At 20.9% G+C, this 19770-nt stretch overlaps 7 protein-coding genes across 7 annotated transcripts; 5 read left to right on the forward strand and 2 right to left on the reverse strand. All coding sequences in view use genetic code 6, as the record gives it.

The window, feature by feature from the left end:
* Positions 1 to 460: 460 nt before the first annotated feature.
* On the forward strand, positions 461 to 3140 carry TTHERM_00492590 (transmembrane protein, putative; the record flags this gene model as incomplete). The annotated part of the gene is made up of 5 exons (XM_001023151.2): positions 461 to 494; positions 686 to 1520; positions 1579 to 1758; positions 1812 to 2323; positions 2485 to 3140. 5 exons carry the CDS (start codon positions 461 to 463, stop codon positions 3138 to 3140), a joined length of 2217 nt encoding a protein of 738 aa, XP_001023151.2.
* A 631-nt stretch (positions 3141 to 3771) lies between these two features.
* On the forward strand, positions 3772 to 6272 carry TTHERM_00492600 (transmembrane protein, putative; the record flags this gene model as incomplete). Its single annotated transcript, XM_001023152.1, has 5 exons — positions 3772 to 3895; positions 3940 to 4762; positions 4867 to 5046; positions 5102 to 5601; positions 5653 to 6272. 5 exons carry the CDS (start codon positions 3772 to 3774, stop codon positions 6270 to 6272), a joined length of 2247 nt encoding a protein of 748 aa, XP_001023152.1.
* Positions 6273 to 6615: 343 nt separating this feature from the next.
* On the forward strand, positions 6616 to 8150 carry TTHERM_00492610 (hypothetical protein; the record flags this gene model as incomplete). Its single annotated transcript, XM_001023153.2, has 2 exons — positions 6616 to 6802; positions 6853 to 8150. Exons 1-2 carry the CDS (start codon positions 6676 to 6678, stop codon positions 8148 to 8150), a joined length of 1425 nt encoding a protein of 474 aa, XP_001023153.2. The 5' UTR covers positions 6616 to 6675.
* Positions 8151 to 9236: 1086 nt separating this feature from the next.
* On the forward strand, positions 9237 to 11772 carry TTHERM_00492620 (transmembrane protein, putative; the record flags this gene model as incomplete). Its single annotated transcript, XM_001023154.2, has 5 exons — positions 9237 to 9270; positions 9404 to 10148; positions 10377 to 10556; positions 10604 to 11103; positions 11159 to 11772. The coding sequence occupies 5 exons, from the start codon at positions 9237 to 9239 to the stop codon at positions 11770 to 11772; spliced, it is 2073 nt and encodes a 690-aa protein (XP_001023154.2).
* Positions 11773 to 13412: 1640 nt separating this feature from the next.
* TTHERM_00492630 (hypothetical protein) lies at positions 13413 to 14864 on the reverse strand (the record flags this gene model as incomplete). Its single annotated transcript, XM_001023155.1, has 1 exon — positions 13413 to 14864. One exon carries the CDS (start codon positions 14862 to 14864, stop codon positions 13413 to 13415), a length of 1452 nt encoding a protein of 483 aa, XP_001023155.1.
* A 2109-nt stretch (positions 14865 to 16973) lies between these two features.
* Positions 16974 to 17510, forward strand: TTHERM_00492640 (hypothetical protein; the record flags this gene model as incomplete). The annotated part of the gene is made up of 1 exon (XM_001023156.1): positions 16974 to 17510. The coding sequence occupies one exon, from the start codon at positions 16974 to 16976 to the stop codon at positions 17508 to 17510; it is 537 nt and encodes a 178-aa protein (XP_001023156.1).
* Positions 17511 to 18127: 617 nt separating this feature from the next.
* Positions 18128 to 19636, reverse strand: TTHERM_00492650 (hypothetical protein). The gene has a single exon (XM_001023157.3). It carries the CDS (start codon positions 19585 to 19587, stop codon positions 18349 to 18351), a length of 1239 nt encoding a protein of 412 aa, XP_001023157.2. The 5' UTR covers positions 19588 to 19636; the 3' UTR covers positions 18128 to 18348.
* Between the last annotated feature and the right edge of the window lie 134 nt (positions 19637 to 19770).

Raw genomic sequence — 19770 nt, forward strand, 5'->3', positions numbered from 1 at the left:
TTTAGAGGTCAAAAGCATACTTTACATTTTTCTTTAATAATATCAAAGAAGTTAATAGCAAAAAATTTATTTTATTTGTTAGTTAAAGAAATAAACCTATTTAATGATATTTTTAATATAATATTTTAACTATTTTAAAGAAGATAGGACTGAAAATTAATTTTGGGTAATTTATAATCCGTAATTAATATAATTACTGTACTAAAACTAGAATCAAATTTTTTTAATTATATTTGAGATGTAAGCGTATTGGATTATTAATATCTTATAATATTATAAAAACTTTGTTTAGAAATCAGGTAATTTTACAAAAAACATTTGAAATCTATTTGTAAAAACTAATAGTTTCTAATTTTTTTTAATTATTTCAGCTTTTTATTACACTTAGCTTCAAAAAAGAAATAACAATAATTAAAACTGGATTTTCAAACAAACTGGTCTTTTTCAAATATTATAATAAATGTTTTAGCAAGAACCTCTAAAAAAAAAAGCAAGTATTTAGTTAATTAATGAATATTGAATAAGTTTAAAATACCAACTAAAGTTTAGATTATATTTGTAATATTCTTTTAATTATATTTGAACTATAACATAACTTTATTTTCTATTTTATAATTTTAACTCAACTTTATGTGATATACAAATAAAAGTTCTACAAATGAATTTCTATTTAATATAAAATTAGGTAAAGGTGCTATCCATCCAGATAAGAAAGATAATATTAACAATCTGACTCTGACTCCATAAACTTAGATCATAACTGGAAGCTTAAATATTATTTAGTTGAATTGTAGTGAAAAAGAATAACAGATATTACAAGGCTAAAAAAAAAATTCGAATGTGGATTCTAATAAAAATTCTGAACAATTAAGCTAAGCATCTAGTTAATCTGAAATTTAAAACATTGAACTAAAATAGATATATACAAGTGACAGAGTAATAAAATACAATAGCTAAGTAAATGGAATTCAAAATGAAAATCTTTAGCAAATAATACTTAGAAAAGATGTGATAAACAATTCAAATTAGGCTTATATTTATGATTAAGAAAATAACTTTGAAATGAAAAAATAAAGAAGTAATTAAAATTAAAGAAATTCAACACTTTTTTCTAGGATAAGTGGTGAAAATGTATTTGAAGATGAATATTTCAGCGAAGACAGCTAAAAGAAATCGTAAAAAAGATAGAGACTATTAAATCCTGATCTCTTTTACAAGTTAAAGGACCACTAAATATAATGGAATAATTCTATTTTTATTGAGTTTTTAATTTATCATATTCTATTTTACTACTTATTTGGACCTTTAATAAGCTTAATCCTATTTAAAAAGATTAATTTAATGAGAAATTTATCTTTTTTTGGAGCTAATAAGTGGTTTATTACTCAATTTGTGATATATGCATTAAATATGGCAACTCTCATCTCATACTTTGTATGGAATTGCCATAATATTTATAAAGTAGAGATAATATATATGCAAATTACAATCTTTCTAAGAATATTTGTTATTTCTTGCAAGTAATTTAAATAAATAATTAAAATGAAATAATCTAAAATTTATTTTTAAAAAAAACAGGTATGCTTCACTTCCTTTAGAAAAAATAGAGCTCTATAAAAATTTCACACTTAATTCAGAACTAACGTCTAGAGATTATTATTTTTCTGATTGGGTTAAATAATCACCTTCTATTATATATAGAGAAACTTATAATTCATTGCAGAGGGGAGAATATGACGTCTAAATGTTTTATTTAAGGTATTTTTTCAAAAGAAATAATTTAGATTGATTATTTATTATTTTTTTTAAAGCTTCTTTGTTAGCCCCAGTGAAGAAAAAACTCAATTAATACTTAAATATGTAGATGAATTGAAAACTTTTCACAAGTACGAAGACGAATTTAACCCACCTTCCACTATAAATAAAATTAATCTAGAGACTAAAAACTAATTATTTTTTGGATATGGTATAATATATTATCTTATAAAATAATATAAAAACTAAAATAAAAGCATAATATAAGTTTATATTTGCCTAGTTTTATCTTTAATTAGAGGTTTTTCTACTTTAGCATATAGATATTTTGCAGATGAAAAATATTAATTCACATCAGATGAAATAGTACAAATAGTAGCAGTAATTATTGTTACTACCTTAGGATACTTTTCATCACTGGTTTTCTTAGCTTATTTTATACGTGACTTAGGAATGAAATACTTCCTTCTTGAATAAATTAAATTCACCTTACAATTTCGTAAGTCTAATGCTTTAGAAAATAAGGAATTACCAACTATAGATTTTACAAATCCCTATGCTCTTAAAGGTAATTCCATAAACAAAATTCATGATTAATCATTTAAAAATTTTAAATCAATATCTCAAAGCTCATAATTTAAATAAAAAATATTAATTTAAATTTATAAGTTTTTTTGGTTGATTATTAAGCTTTAATTATTCTTATTTCAATTTAAATTAATTAAAAAGGATGGTCTATTTTGAGAAGGGTAATTCTTGATTATGGAAAATCTTTCTTTATAAGAGTGTAGGCTTTTTTAACAGTATACATTATTGTTGGAGCAGTTGGATTAGTACTAATGGTATTGTAGATTTATAATATTACTAATTTTGAAGGTAGTGTTGTATTGGTTTGCGTTTTTGAGGTCTTTGTGATATTATCATCCTCTCTCTATATGTTTTATCAAGGTGCAATTATTAATTAAACTTTCAGTGAATTTAAAAATACTCTTATTGACTATAAGGTGATTCTTGCAGATTTAAAACTATTTAAAGATGTTTACTTCTTGCAAGAACCAAAAGACATTCATAATCTCCTAAGAAGAAAATCAGTAGAAAAGCTTAATTAAACATTTTAAAAATACAACCAACATGAAAAATCTGAGTAAGTAGACAAATATTTAGAAAAAATACAATCTTCAATAGAAGAGTGTGAAAACGAACTTGATTAAGATATTATAAACTAACCATTCACTCTTTTTACTATATAAATTACATTTGCCCAATTCTAGAGTATTATGGTAGCTCTAGGTACTATAGCAGGAACACTATTCCAATAGATTATTAAGGGATATTAGTAAAAATATGGAGTTAATAAAACTAATAATAATAGCAACCCTATTTGATAGAATTCATCTTTAAAAATTTAATGAATATGTTAGTTGAATATTTAAAAATGATAAAATAATTAGTTTTTTACTCAGATATTTATTTTTGCATTTATATTATATTTTATTGTATATTGTAAGCTTTTTTAAATAATTTGCTATGAGAAAGAAAGAATAGATAGATTTTTATGAGTAGTATAATTTATTTTATTATTGTAAAATTGAAAAAGGTATTATCTCAATTAAAATTTAGATTATAAAAAATTTTTATGTAGCTTACACAAGTGTGATAAAAGAACTTATTTATTATGATTTTTTTATTCTTTTTTATTATTAAAATCTTATTTATGTATCAAAATATAAAAGAAATTTTTCGAAAGAATGGCTAACAAATCTTTAAATTTGTGGGTTCTTTTGATTTTAAATATCTAATAACGTTTATATGTAATAATGCTGTTAAAATATGTTTTTTATTGATGTAGATTAGATATAATTGCAAGAGAGAACTATCGAGAAGAATTAAAGTATAGTCTACTGTAAGTTAGTAAATAAATTTACGAATTAATAGTATTGATACTTCTAAACAGTTAATTATAGTAAATATTATTCTAATTAATTATTTAATCATAAAAAGATTGGAAAATAGATAATGAAAGAGAAAGAAAACAAAATTGCTTCTCTTGATTTAGAGAGCCAATCAAACTCTAAAAATTATGATTCTGTTTCATTAGAAATACAAGAAGACAATATTACCAATAATTTAAAACATTATTGTAATTTATTTTAGATTTAATATGATTTTAAACTTTTTAAATAGAAATTTAGTTCTAATTAGGAAAATCTGCAGTCAAAAATAAATCAGATGTAACAGCTAATAGCGCAAAACTACAATAATTTGAAATGGCTAAGCAATCGAATTAATACAGAAGCCAGCTTTAAAGTATAAATCTTAAGGATAGCAATGCTTAAGGAAAATTTGTTAATATAGATATATAGGATCCTTAGCCAATCAGTGATAGATTTATTGAAAATAATAATGTAGTGAAATAAAGTAATAACTAATAATTCTAGTAAGCTTAGCAATCAGGCTAGTTGTAAAAATAAAATAGTCTTACTTTTTAAGATCTAATATATGATATTTCAAATGAAGTTAAGGCTATGTAGCAAAATTAACATATAATTACCCCCAAAAACATCGATGATACATACAAATCAACAAATGGTACTAGATAGCTTTAAAAATCTTCTACATTATTTGACGATGAGTACTTTTTTGATGAAAGAGAATAAACTTCTGTAAAAAAAAGTAGATATCTTAATCCTGAACTATTTCATAAGCTTAGAGACCATCAAGTTGATTGGAATTTAAAAGTTTTCTTTGAATTTCTTATTTATCACTTTCTTTTTTACTACATAACTGGACCATTCACAATAATTTTATTCTTCAGAAAAGAAAAACTTATGAGAAACTTGAGTTTTTGGGGAAATAAATTTTAGTTCTATATTCAATCTGTACTTTATTTTTTAAATGCCTTCAATCTGATACTTTATTTTACTTCTGATAATACCAATATATTTACTGTTGAGATAGTCTATATGGAAGTTGTTTTATTTTTAAGAGCTTACATCATTTCTTGCAAGTAATCAATCAATCAATCTTATTTAACATTAAAGCAGTTTTCAATTATCAAATCTTTTTCATTTTTTATTGAAGGATTTTATTTTATCTTAATTTTTAAAATAGATATGCAACTCTCCATCCAGACAAACTATAGTTATATAAAAATTATGAGCTAGAAGGAGAATTAACGCTTTAAGATTATTATTTTGCTAGATGGGTTTTTTAGAGTGATATCACTGTTTACAGAGAGTCTTATAATGCTTTTTAGAGAGGAGAATTTGATTCCTCGATGTTTTATTTGAAGTAAGAAACTTTTTAATTAAAAAATATTTGATTTAAAATTGATTCTATAAAAAAGCTTCATTGTTAACCCTAGTTAGGAATGTATTCACTAGTTTGATGATGGAATTCAATCTCTTAAAAAGTGGCACAAGCATGATCATGAGTATATTACTCCTTGTATATTTCCTTCTGAAAACTATGTATATGGGTATGGAGTAGTTCATTATTTAATTAAGAACTTTACTAAAGATAATCCAAATGCTCCACTTTTGGCTATGGCTATAATTCTAGCACTCTTTAGAGGGTTTTTGCTTTTAATATATAGATATTTAGACAAAGAAATTAGCTATACCAACTTTTCTACTATTGAAATCATCTAGATGGTTGGAATAGTTTACAATACTTCTTTTGGATATTTTAGTTCATTTGTTTTTCTTATATTCTTTACTAAAGATTTAAAATTAAAAAATTACTTACAAAAATAATGTATATAGCTCATTTCTCCCAAAAAGCTCAGTTTGGGAGTTAAGAAATTGCTCCCAACAATAAATTTTACTGATCCTTACTCAATAAAAAGTAAATTTAAATATTTATTTTAATGTTTTAATTGTTTTTTATACTTAAAAGCTTGGTCAACATTGAGGAGACTATTTTTAGATTATGGCAAAGCTTATTATTTAAGACTTGAAGCTTTTATATCTATCTACGTGTTTGTTGCAGTATTTAGTTTAGCAACTCTAATGTTATGGCTCTTTGATGTATATGTTTTACCTACTAATATAGGAGTAGCTTGCGGTTTTGAAGCTTTTATGATATTGTTCTTTTTATTTTATTTACTTATATAAGGAGCTGTGATAAATACTAATTTTGACATGAATAAAAATATAATTTTTGATTATTAAATGGCATATGATGATGTGATTAGACTACGTAAATTCTACTTTCACAATAGTTAGTAATCCTCAAACATGGTCAGATAAAAAATTATTTCTTCAGTTCAAAAAAAATTCAAAATAAAAGAATACACCGACAAAGAGTAAGACGAAAAAATTTAAGATTATTTAAATGAAATTAAAGAATCTTTTAATGACTGCTATAAAGAAGTTAACTAAGACTCAATAACTTAGCCATTTGTATTCTTTGGTATATAAATAACAACAGTTTTAGTATAAAATGTACTAATTGCATTAGGTACGTCTGCTGTTGGTGTTGCATAATACTACATAAATAGTAGAAACAAAAAATGATTAACTAAATTATTTAAAAAAATTCTAATAAATAATAAATTAATAAAAACTATAAGCAAATACTAACTAATTAACTCACTCTAAAAAATATTTATTAATTAATTTATTATTAAATTTAACAAAAAATGTATTGTATTTATTAATTATTTATAAATAAAATTTACATTAAAGTTTATATAAAATGATTATGTGTTCTGTCTGATATTAAGTTAAAAAAACTATTAAAAATGCATAAATCTACCTATTATAAATTTTAACAAGTTTATTTTTTCTTGTTTATAATAAAAAAGATAAATTAATTAAGAATCGCTTACTATATCCATTCAATAAAATAATAAATAATTTCAAACAATCATAAATTAGAACGTTAGATATCTACTAACAAATAAAAATATAGGAAAATATGTTTATAAATTATGTTTCACAAGATTAAATTAAGTAGATTTTATCAAAGAATCTGCTACCAAAAGGCATGAATACTACAAATTAGTAGCCCAAGAAGAAAAAAAATAAGAAAAAGAATAATTCAGGTATTTCTTAAAGTCATATAATTTAAATTGTAGATTATCATTTTTAATAGAAATCAGAAAATGTTCAGATTAAAAAGATGAATAAAAAGGATAAGATAACAGCAATAATTAGCATATAAAATCTTAAGATGTATCTCTAAAAAAATACAAGCCAGATGAACAGGAAGATAAAATAATAAGAGCATATTCATAATCTCCTTAACCAAAAGAAAATGAGTAAAATACTAATGAGGAAGCCAAAAAAATATAAGAAAATATAAGTTTTAGTAAAAACAATGAAAATATAGCTAATGAAGAAAAGAAATAAACTAAAAGATCCTCAGAATAGCATATAAATAAAAAATTGAATACAAATTTAAGTGATACAGAAAAAGAAAGTCATATCTAAGCATTAAATATGCTTTAATCAAGTCCTTATTCAGATAAAAAATAAAAAAATATGGTAAAAAATACTTTGTTTCCAATATTAGAGGCCAAATAATTTGAAAGATAGAATAAACACAGAAAATTAATGCCTTTAAAAGAGAGTGTAAATTAACAAAATAATAACGGATCTACTTATTTCCAATAACTTAGTAATTCATTTAGATAATCAATAGATATAAATGGTAGCAATCCAAGTAGTGTAAATTCAAACTATAAATTTATTAATTAGCATTTATAACGCCCAAGATCATCTTCATAAAAAGTTTCTCCATCTAGATAGCTTTAATCTGGGCCTGTAAATCCAAATAAAATAAATTATAATACTCTTTAAGATAACATCAGTTTCTATACATAGAATTCATACAGAAATGGAGTTTAAATAAATAGCTTTAGATCTAGTAGCTAAAATATGTAAAGTGAGGAAAAAAGCTTGAACACTGACTATTCATAGATAATAAAAAATAGAAAAATGTTAGACCAAACGCTTTATTCTACATAATATAAACCCTATAAAAACAGCTATATAGTTTTGAACCAATCCATATAATATTAAGATAATTTAGATAGGTATAAAAATTAAGATGCAAACCAAAATAACAACTAAATAAATTTCTATGACGATTAACACCAAAGGCCAAACAAATATAAAATTAAAATTATCAGATCAAGTTCTAGTAAAAAATAAAATGACACAAAAATATCCTCAATCGAAAAAATTTACAAAAGAAAAGTTTCATGCATCTTAGAGCAATTTAGTCCAAATAAGAAAAAGTAATTAAACAGTCCTAAAAGTAAGTAAAAAAAGAAAATATAATAGTTAGCTGCTAAAGATATATGCATAACTCAAAGCTAAAACAGTAATATAAATGGAGATTAATCTTTATAAACAATAGCAGAAGCATCCTAAACTTAGAATAAGTGATTTTTATAAACAGCTTAACTATCAAAAAATTTTAAAACTAGATATTTATTTTTTAATAATTAGATTTGTAGTTAATAAAATTTTTATTTCAAGAAATGCATATTTATTTTTATGTTTTACTTATTTATAATTTTAAAAGATATAAAATTAAAAAAAAAATGAATCTTGCAGAGTATTGAAAATCAGCTACACATAAGTTAAAAATCTTTAAAAAAAATAAATAAGTTTAGAATTATTTTGCTTTCAAGTCATATATAATTTAGTAAAATTAAAACTAAAAATTGTATCTCCTATTTAAAGCTATTTAAACTGTTTTTTATATTTTGTTTTACTATAAGAAAATAAATTTATATCCTAAAATAAATAATACTTTATATTAAATACCATCAATATTTTGGTTAAAAACTCTAAAAAATTTACTCACTAATTTTACAATTTTTAAAATTAAAATTATAACAAAATTGAAATAAAGTAAAATTAATTATTTCAAAAAATTGCATAAGTAAATTATATTAATTATTTTTTTATGTTTTGCTTGAAAAATTATAAAAAATATAAAACAATAATAGATAATAAATATCTTTGGATTTACAATTGATTAAAGAATATCAAATATCATCAGTAAATTAAAATAAAATTTGTTTTTAATCAAAATAATAAATTATATAAAATACAAATTTGGATTTTTTACAAATGATGTTATATTTTTTCGATAACTTATTTTAAAAAATATTTTTAATTTTTTAACATAAATAAATTCATTAATGATTTTATATTAACATTTGTAAAGCAAAAAAAATAAATTTTATTTTTATACATTGAAGATTATTAAACTACTTTAATATATGATATTTTTTACATATGTTTGTGTCATTAATTCGAATTTTCACTATCCGATAGTTGTAATTACTAATTTTATTGTTTGTTCTGGAATAAATTTTTCTTCTATTTTAATTATAGTAAAAAATTTTGACTGAAGTTTTATAAAAATTTTGGGTGAATAATTTATAAAAAAATTTTTAAAATAAAAATTCATAATTAGATAAAAAATTGTTTAATTAGAAATATAGAAGAACCTTAAAGAAAATGTTTTAAAATTAAGCAAAAAACAAACCTTAAAGTACAAAAATAATTTATCATATAAAAAATTTAAGTTTACTAATAATAAGTTGTTAGATTTTATTGAATCTGATTAAATAAATCTTTTTTAATAGAAAAAACAAAGTAATTTTAACTTTTTTTTGGATTAATAGGTAAAGGAAGTATCTATCCAGAAACTATAGAAAATTAAGAAAACAATGTGTTAAATCATGTAAACCAACATATAATATAAAGTTTTAGTAATCTTTAGTTAGAAGATTAAAGCCAATTGAAATAGGAAAGACTAACTTGTTAAGTTTTAAATAAACTCAATGAAATATAAAATTATTAAAATATAGAGAATAAAATTTAATAATAAACTTATTCACCAATTAACAGCTTGGAAATAATAAATTTAAATAAAGAAGATGACTTCCAATAAAGAAACGAATAAACTGCATTTTCAAGAAAGATTGATGAGTCATTAAAATCTTAAAAAAATCAAAATTAATTTAGAAAATCTTCAACAATCTTAGATGATGAGTACTTTTTCGAAGAGAATAAGTAAACTATCTGTAAAAAAAGTAGATATATAAATCCTGAGCAGTTTCATAAGATAAGAGATCATTAAGTGGAATGGAATTTTAAAGCTTTCTTTGAATTTCTCCTCTATCACTTTTTTTTTTACTTTTTGACTGGTCCTTTTACTTACTTGATATTTTATAAAAAAGAAAAATTAATGAAAAATTTGAGTTTTTGGGGCAATAATAGCTATTTTTATATGCAGTCTTTGCTCTATTTTTCAAATTCTTTGAACTTAATCCTTTACTTTTCCTCTAATAGTACTCAAATTTTTACTGTAGAAATTGTTTATATGGAGATTGTACTATTTCTCAGAGCTTACATAATATCTTGCAAGTAAATTATTTTTACTAATAGTTTAATTTCATTTTTAGGGTTTATCAAAGAAAATAAACTTCATATTTTATTTTAGAAATTTTTTGAATTTAATTAAAAGTACTTGAATTGTATAATTCAATATTAATGAATAAACTATTTATATAACATTTGATATCATATTTTTAGTACAAATTAAATTATTATATAATTTTATTTTTTAAATTAAATTTTTTTTTTTAAAATAAGATATGCCACCCTTCACCCTGATAAAATAGAATTATATAGAAATTATGAATTATAAGGAGAATTAACTCTACAAGATTATTATTTTTCTAGATGGGTATTCTAAAGTGATATAACAGTTTATAGAGAATCTTACAATGCTTTTTAGAGAAATGAATTTGACTCTTCTTTGTTTTACATGAAGTATTTTAATTGCAAAAAAACATACCTTTAATTTTATATTTTAAAAGTTTTATAGTAAATCCAAGTTAGGAATCTGTAAAGCAATTTGAAGATGGGATATTAGCACTTTAAAAATGGCATAAATATGATAACATGTTCATTACTCCTTGTATATATCCTTAAGATAACTATACTTATGGGTATGGTATAGTATATTTTCTAATAAAAAACTTCACAAAAGACAACCCAAATAGTATTCTTACTATAATTGCAATAGTGCTTGGAATTTTTAGAGGTGTCCTATTGCTTATATTTAGATATATAGACAAAGAGTCACATTACACTAATTTTAGCACTATTGAAATTGTTTAAATGGTTGGGATAGTTTATAACACTTCATTTGGATATTTTAGCTCTCTAGTGTTTTTAATTTTTTTTGTTAAAGATTTAAAACTGAAAAACTATTTGTAAAAATAATGTATACTTCTTCTTTCTCCTAAGAAACTTAATGTTGGAGTTTAAAAACTTTTACCTACAATAAACTTTACAGATCCATATTCTATCAAAGGTAAAAATTGAATTTTATTGATTTTTTTATACAATTTTTATCCAATAATTAAAAGCATTGTCGACATTAAGAAGATTGCTTTTGGATTACGGAAAAGCATATTATCTTAGACTAGAAGCATTTATCAGTGTATATGTGTTTGTAGCTGTATTTAGTTTAGCTACTCTTATACTTTGGCTATTTGATGTCTATTCGCTTCCAAACAATATCGGAGTTGCCTGCGGGTTTGAGTCTCTAGTTATTTTCTTTTTACTATTTTACTTGTTAATTTAAGGAGCTATTATAAATACAAACTTTGAAATTAATAAAAATATAATTTTTGACTATCAAATTGCTTTTGATGATATTATAAGGTTACGCAAATTCTATTTTCACATAGGTTCTAAATCTTCAAATATGGTGCGATAAAAAATTATTTCTGCCATTAAGCAGAAATTCTAGTTGACAAGTGATTTAGATGAAAAATAAGATGAAAGGGTTTTATAATATTTAAATGAAATAAAAGAATGTTTTAATGATTGCTATAAAGAAGTTAAATAGGATTCTATCACTTAACCGTTCTTATTTTTTGGTATTAAAATTACAACTGTACTAATCTAAAACATTTTAGTTGCCTTAGGTACTTCAGCAGTAGGTCTAATATAATATTATATCAGATAAAAGCAATGATAAATATAAAATATTACTCTAAAAAAACATATTGCATTATTAAAATTAAAATAAAATATCATAAAATTATAAAATTAAAATGCGTTAATAGATATTACTTTTATTAATAAAATTTTTTTTTTGAATTACTATAAAATATAAAATCAAAGTAAAATTAAAATTGATAATATGGTATTTAAATATTTATTTATATTATCAAAATCTTGTTAATAAAATTATGTTTCCATTTAAAATTAAATGGATTAAATCAATTTTGTTTATTTTTTGTAGATTAAAAGATCATTTCGTTAAAATACTTACATTTTATCTATAATTTATATTAGGGAACAATTACATTTATTTTATTTATATAAACGCTTTTATTGATATCAGAATATAGAATATTTTATTTATTCTAAGAAATTCTTTTTTACATTTAATAAAATAGAACATTTCTTGAATGAATATTTTTGTTAGTATTAACAAATCAAATTTTAGAATTGAGGGTATTATTGCATAAATTGAAATTAAATTTATCATTTTTAATTTGATTAATATTTATAAATGCAGAAGCTTAATTAAAGCTATGTATATTTATAGATCAGTTATACTTTAAGAAAAATATTTTGCAATATTGGATATATTTTTATTATTTTCATTAAATAAAATTTACTACATCTTGAATTTATAATTTTCAAAGATAGTTGGAGATTTTAAAAGACTTGAATTGATTTTGAAAGAAATTTTATTTTTTATTTTATTAAATTTTTGATTATGAAGAATTTACAATTTCAGGCTGCAAATAAACCTTACTTTCTAATAATTACAAAAATGCGGCACAAATTTGAGATTACAATGAAGAATTAGGACAGTTAAAATAAAGTTAAATGTAATGAACAAATTCAATTTACAATATTTAGAAGAAAAAAAATTATGAGTTTAAATATTATTCTAATCACATACATTAAAGATAGCTTTATTTAGGTAAAACTTAATAAAATTATTTCTAAATTCTAGAATTTAATCAAAAATAATAAATCAATATGATATAAAATTCTTCAATAAGTAAATAAAAAAGTATATTTCAGTTTAAGGATACAAAAAATATTGAATCAAATAAAATTTAATCATTTAACTCTCACTTTTTCTCTATATTAGTTAATTTATTTTTTGCGATTAAATAAATACAAGTACCACAAAATTTAATAATCTAAGCTTTTTAATTCAAAATATCTTTAAAATCAACATCTCTTTTAAAATAAGGGAATTAAATTTTAAATAATATTATTTTACTCTTTTCTTATCTTTTTGTATTAGTGGTTAATCACTTTAAAATCTATTTCTGATAAATCGTATCTGATTTTATACTCCAAGCAGATTCATTTTTAAATTGTTTATTTTAAGACTTTCAAATATAAGTCTAAAAGTTAAATTTAGAAATTTAAAATAAAAAATGGGTAAAAATAAAAATATTTCTTAAGTTTTATGTAAATATTTGATTAAAAATAAATATTTTGATATAAAATAATAAAATTTATTTTATCTTCATTAATTTTAACAATATTTTTCCAAATATAAAATAAGTTAAGATCAAAATTTAATTCGAATAACTTTATCTGAAATTTTTTAAATTTTCTTTAAACAATATAAAAATAAAATGGTCAATTTATGTTTCTATACTTAGCTCTTTTACTATACATTAAATAATTTTCTGTTTAATTTTTGTAATATTTTTGTAAAAATATATTTGATTCCATAGAATAATACAAGTCTTCTTCTAATTCTATTAATCTTTAATTTACTTGTTCTTTGTGTTTTTATCTTAGGGATATTAAATTTTATATTAAGTTTTCACTAATTTAATATGTATTAACAAACAGTACTTGATTATAACCTAGGAAAGGATTTTCTGAATCTATGTCAACAATTGCATGCTAGATGTTTACTGTATTAAGTTCAAAGCCATCAAAAGTTTAAAGGGCAACTTTAAAAGAATTTTTCACATCTTCACCAAATAATTTAGAAATATATTTGAAGTATTATTCTTATATATTAAATTAATTTGTATATTCAAAAATACCCTTTCTTAGAATGTATTATTTTGCTTATTAATAGTCTAATCCAAGTAGAGCTAGTAATGATTCAGAGTATCCGATTTTAGTTTATTCAATTTCAAATTTTTTTACATTAAATTGAAAAAGACTATAACTATAAAAGCAATTAGTTTTTGAAATTTCTTTAAGCTTTTATTATTATATAATTTCGAATTCATTAAACTTAGTCTCTAACTTCTTTGAAAAACTATTTGTGATTTAGTTATATTTTAACAAATCTTATTTTTCTTGGAAAAGTTTAAGATGACTTGAGTATTTTTAAATTGCTTAAGAGAATTAAGAAGATTCTTAAATATGAAATGGACTTAATTTTTATATTACTAAAGATTAATTTACATCTACATTTTCTTTAGAGTTTAAAAATACTTCAAGAGTTCCTAAGCTGTTCAACAACTGTACTTTAGTTGGAATCTTGTGAGAATTAAGATAAGAAAAGTGGTTAAAGTGACTATTTTATTCGTTGTTAATAACAACATTTTGAGCAAATATATTATATAATTCTGATAAAGGACTGAAAAGCTTGGAAGAGTTGTTTTTTTAAAAATTTTGATTCTCGTCTTTATTTATATCAACAGCAATAGTTATTTTAGATTTTACAATTTTTAATGATTAAAAATTTCTTTATCTTTATTCTGGAGATGAAGTTGGCATCTATGCATTTATTTAAGGTATTTGGCTTTTATTTAAATCAGTTAAATTAGTTAAAATGTTAATTTTATCTGAAAATGATTCTGAATCTGAAAGTTAAAAAACATCTTCGTTTTGTAAATGTGAGAATTCTCTTTTGTTTTAATTCATATATTTTGTATAAAGCTATGTTTCATGATAAAAATGAGGTTTTGAATTGTTCAAAGCTTGATTATATTAGTAGGTTGAACCATTTTGTGCTTCATTTAAGTAAAACTTCTCTAAAGTTTAAAAAGAAGATGATGAAAACATATTTTCACTTTCAGAGGAGCTTTCCAATAAATAGTCAGTGTCAACACTTTCGATGTCCATTTTTTTAGTAGATATAATAGAATTATTTTGCTTATATATTATTTGTATTGATTATTTTATTATAATTGATTTCGAATAGTTTTGAATTTCTTAATTTATACCGATTATCTGTTTGAAACTTTTAACGCCAAAAAACCTTCAAACAAATTTAAGATATATATTTTTTAACAAAATATGCTACTAAAAATACATTTTAAAATTTAATATTTAATAAAATATTAAAACGAGCAAACTTTTAATGAAAAAATTACATTAAAAATGCATATTCCAATAATTTTATTTGATTCATATTGAATAATTTTCAAAAAGAATCCATACTTAATAAGTAAGTAATTATTTTATATAAAGAAATCAATATTATATAACTCATTTTAATGAAAGAATACAATTAGTAACAAACGTTTATTCCTAGTAAATAAAGAGATTCAAGCTTATCAATTAAGAAAATTGTATAATGAAGGCAAATGAATTTTAATCATTGCTTAATTTGTAAGGAATAAATAAAAATTTAAATATTAAATTGTAATTTTAGAAAGTAAATTGTTATTTCTAGTTAGTAGAAAAATGAATCTTATTATTTCTGAAATTTATAATATTTTTATTTAGATTATTTTTTTAATTCTGATAAAAATTTTAAAACTATTCTGGTGTTTATTAATCTTTACTTTTGTTTTTAATAAATTTATGGTTTGATGAATGATTTAACTATGTAATCAAACTCTTTAAACTTAAATTACAATTTTTTTCACTAAAAGCTAGAATACTTACACATTGTTTTGTAAATTTTTAAGGATTTATCAATTAATCAAAATTGAAATAAATTAAATTTAAGGTAATTAATATTAATAATGTAATTCCGTGTTTTCTAGAAGAAATAGTTTATTAAATAGCTATTTGTCTACTTTTATTAATTTTTAGATATGAGATTACAATTTATACTTTTTTATTTATTCAACCTATTTTTCTATATTCCTATTAACCTCTTATTTTTAAATCTACAAAATATTTTCCTATTATTTCGAAATTGAAAAAATAAAAACTTCAAATTATTAATTATTTATTCTTTTATTTATTTTTAAAAGTCTAAAAAATTATTAACTATTTTAATTAGGTAAAATATATTTTAATCTAATATAATACCATAAAATATCTGATTAATTAAAATTAGATATTTCTTACCCAAGAAAATTCAAAAATTAATAATTTTAATTCTATTATATTTTATGATAAATATAATATATTTTAAATAATAATTTTAGCCAAATATTGTTTTATCTTAATTTTAAATAAAAATCCTAATTTTAAAAGGAGTGAATATTTAATTTATTCATTTATTTAAAAAAAATTTATTTTTGAGAAAAAATAACAATAAAATATCATAAGATGAATAAGTTAGATTAAAATGTTTTGTTAGTATTCAATATTGTATTTTATTATATTAAATTTTTAGGATAAAAGAAAAAAATTTTTAAGTAAAACAAAATAATTAAAACATTTAAATTAATTTAATTTTTAATGCTGTAAAAAAAGCAATAATATTTAAACTTTAAAGAAGCTTTTAATAAAAAAAATTGGAATACATAAATTAAAGAAGCTGTAAATAAAATGAAATAAAAATGAATTTCTATTATTTTTTTAATATGAATATATGGGTAATCGATAAATTAAAAAACTTCAAGCTAATTAATTATTAATACTAATCATATTTAATTTTATAAATATTTAAACTGATAAAGTTTTTGTTTTTAAACAGATATCTAAAATAAATAAATTTAATTTTTTTTTAGTGCATTTTCTGAAAATAGTTTTTGAATTATTTAATTTGAATTTATTTTTTATGAAATCATTATAGCATAACAAAAAAAACACACTTTATAATAGATTTGTATGTTTATTTTAAATTAATAAATTGGTATTTCAGTCATTGTTATTTTTTAATTATTTTTGATTATAGAAATAGATAAAATTTTAAACAAATTTGCTTCTATTATATAAAAAGTTTCTACAAACAAAAAAGAAATCATTAACTAATTAAAAATTTAACAATAATTTAAGTAGAATACAAAAAAGTAAATTTCATTCATAAACTACTGAGCAAATAAAGTGAAAATGAGTAATTAAAATTAGCTAGATGCTTAAATAACTGAAGAAATGGTTAATTACTTTAACATAAGAACAGCTGAGCATATTAATAGAGTTAAAAATAACATGATTTTAATGGAAGGATACTAAAACTTGGACATTTAAAGTTTAATAAAAAGAGGAGAAATACATGATCAAAGCAAACTAGCTGAACCTGAAAGATAAGGTTATATTTGGCTCACTTGGTGGCACTACTGCAAAAAGCAAGGAATAAACTTTGATTATCCTGAAGGTGCATAAGATCTAGTATAATTATCAGTAGATCATCATCTAAAATCAAATCTTCACCATCCTGAATGCCATCAGAAAAGTAATGATATGAGCTGGCTTGATATAGTAGAAATGGTCTGCGATTGGACTGCGATGAGCTAAGAATATAATTAAGGAAGTTGTCTAAGCTATGTACAACAGAATATTCAAAAGTGGCATTTCAATGAATAAAAAACGAAAGATATATTTGACACAATATCAGAAATAGATAAAAGATTATAAAAAAATATCTGATATCACTTAAATTAATAAATTAATGTTCAAAATTAAAATTTATTTGTTAATTGTTTTTTCTTGACTATCTTTTAAAATTGAATATTTATTTTTTAAGAAATTATTTTAGAAATAAATAAGTAAACAAACATAAATTATTTTAATATTTTAAAAATTCAAAATAAAATTGTGTTTGAATTATTTTGAAGAAATAGAAAAAAGTTAACAAAAATAATAAATAAAATTAAATTGTATTATTTACTCATATGCAAATTAAAATTCATCAAAACCATTATTTTTTTATAGGGTGATTGCAAAATTCAACAAAAAAATATTTCATTTTTATATTTTGCTATTTTTTTTAATTTAACTTAATTTAATATTTATTAATGAGCTTCATTATCGATTGTATTTTTTCTCATAATCTAATACCAAGAAGTTTAAATTATTTTTTTGATAAGTACTTTATTTTTAATTTTTTTCACATCTTTTTTAAGAAGGTAATTTATTTGTTAAATTTTTTAAAAAAATGTTAATTCTATTAAAAATTAAGTTAATAAACAGATAGATTATTTTACTAATTAGATATTGAATTCAATATTTTTGACGTAATTTAATATAAAGTTATTATTTTTTTTAAATAAAAATTTTGTTGAAGTAATTTGTGATAAATAATATAAAAATATTTTAAAAATAATAATAATTTGAAGTTAAACGAAATACTATTTCTTATAAAATATTTTTATTATATATTAGGCAAGGTCAATTTAGTCTTTTAATATATTTTTGGTTAGTTTTATTAATTAGTATAATTTTATTATAGAAGTATTGATAGACAACAAAAAGTTATTTTTTAAATTCATTTAATCATTTCCCTAACAAAAACAATATTTCTCTGGCCTAAAAAGGCCATTTTTTATTCTTTAAGAGAAATAATACCAGTGAATTAGGTTGGTAGCTTGTTGAACTAGTCAAGATTAAATGGAGTTACTTTATTATTTACAAAATCGTAAATTACATAAGATTTTTTTTAGTGCTTTTTGTTGAGATATTTACAGAAAAATTGCTTATGGACGCTATCGATTTAAAAAAGATCTAGAAATTCAAGGTTTTTATACTTGTTTGTCTTCTACTTCTCTTTATCGTAATAATAAATAGCTTAGTCATAAGTTTAAAAGAGTATATTTAGTGACTGTGGCTGGAAAAATAACTAGGTTATCCAATTATCAGTACCAATTTTATATATTAATTAACCAGTATTCATAAATACAAAAATTTCCATTTCATCACCTCCACAAGCAATGTATTAACCATTTTTGGTGGAATCAATTGTGTTAATTCCAATTGCTTTTTTGGAAAATTGTGTTAGAAATTTATTATTTGAGAGATTGTATAGATTTATGACATCAAATCCTGATTGTATTGTATTAACAATAATATAGGTATGGTCTTTCAAGTGTTTAAAGTGAACGATTTACTTCTAAATCACTCTTACAATTTTATTTGTTTTCCAATTATATATAAAACTTTTATTTGATTTAATCAGGCATATCAAGAATTGGTTTCTATGTAAGCTTGCTAGTTTGAGGATATTTTAAAATACACATGGGTGGGTTAGTGTATTATCATAGCTCACTATTTTCTTTTACAAATTTAGGTCGATAATTTCAATTTTTTGTTAGAACTAAACTGCTAAAAGATCATTTTTGAGCAGTAAAATATTCTAAACTTTTAAGAAAATAGGAAAATGAATCTCGCTTCTTTATAATACATCAGTCTTCAAGTTTTTTTGACTGCTTGTTTATGTTTTATTCATTATCATGTAGCATTTAATACAAACGTATTGATATTCTTCATCTTATGATTCAATTGAGTTCATCAATTTTTAAACATTATCGGAATCAAAACTTAAGTTCTTTTTTATCTTAAACATACAAATCCTTTTATGTCTGCTGCAAATTTCTTTTCTCTCTTCAATTTCATTGCAGTACATATCCCACTTTTAAGTTTAACTAAAAATGTCAATATTTGAAAATGAAATGCGTAATTTATTTTTACAACTAATAAACAATTTTGAAAGTGTGATTTCTACATACATAAAAACAATCAAATTTTTTTAAATGCTATATATTTACTTGATACTTATAAAAAATTGATATTAATTATAATAATGCAACTAAGCCAAGCAGATTTTTTGGAACAATCATCATCAAATTTTTGAGAATTAAATAAACAAGCTATTTATTTTATAAATAAACAAAAAGGCTTCTTATTTTTCAGA

Source organism: Tetrahymena thermophila (assembly GCF_000189635.1).
Source record: "Tetrahymena thermophila SB210 genomic scaffold scf_8254446, whole genome shotgun sequence".
NCBI classification, from domain to species: Eukaryota; Ciliophora; class Oligohymenophorea; order Hymenostomatida; family Tetrahymenidae; genus Tetrahymena; species Tetrahymena thermophila.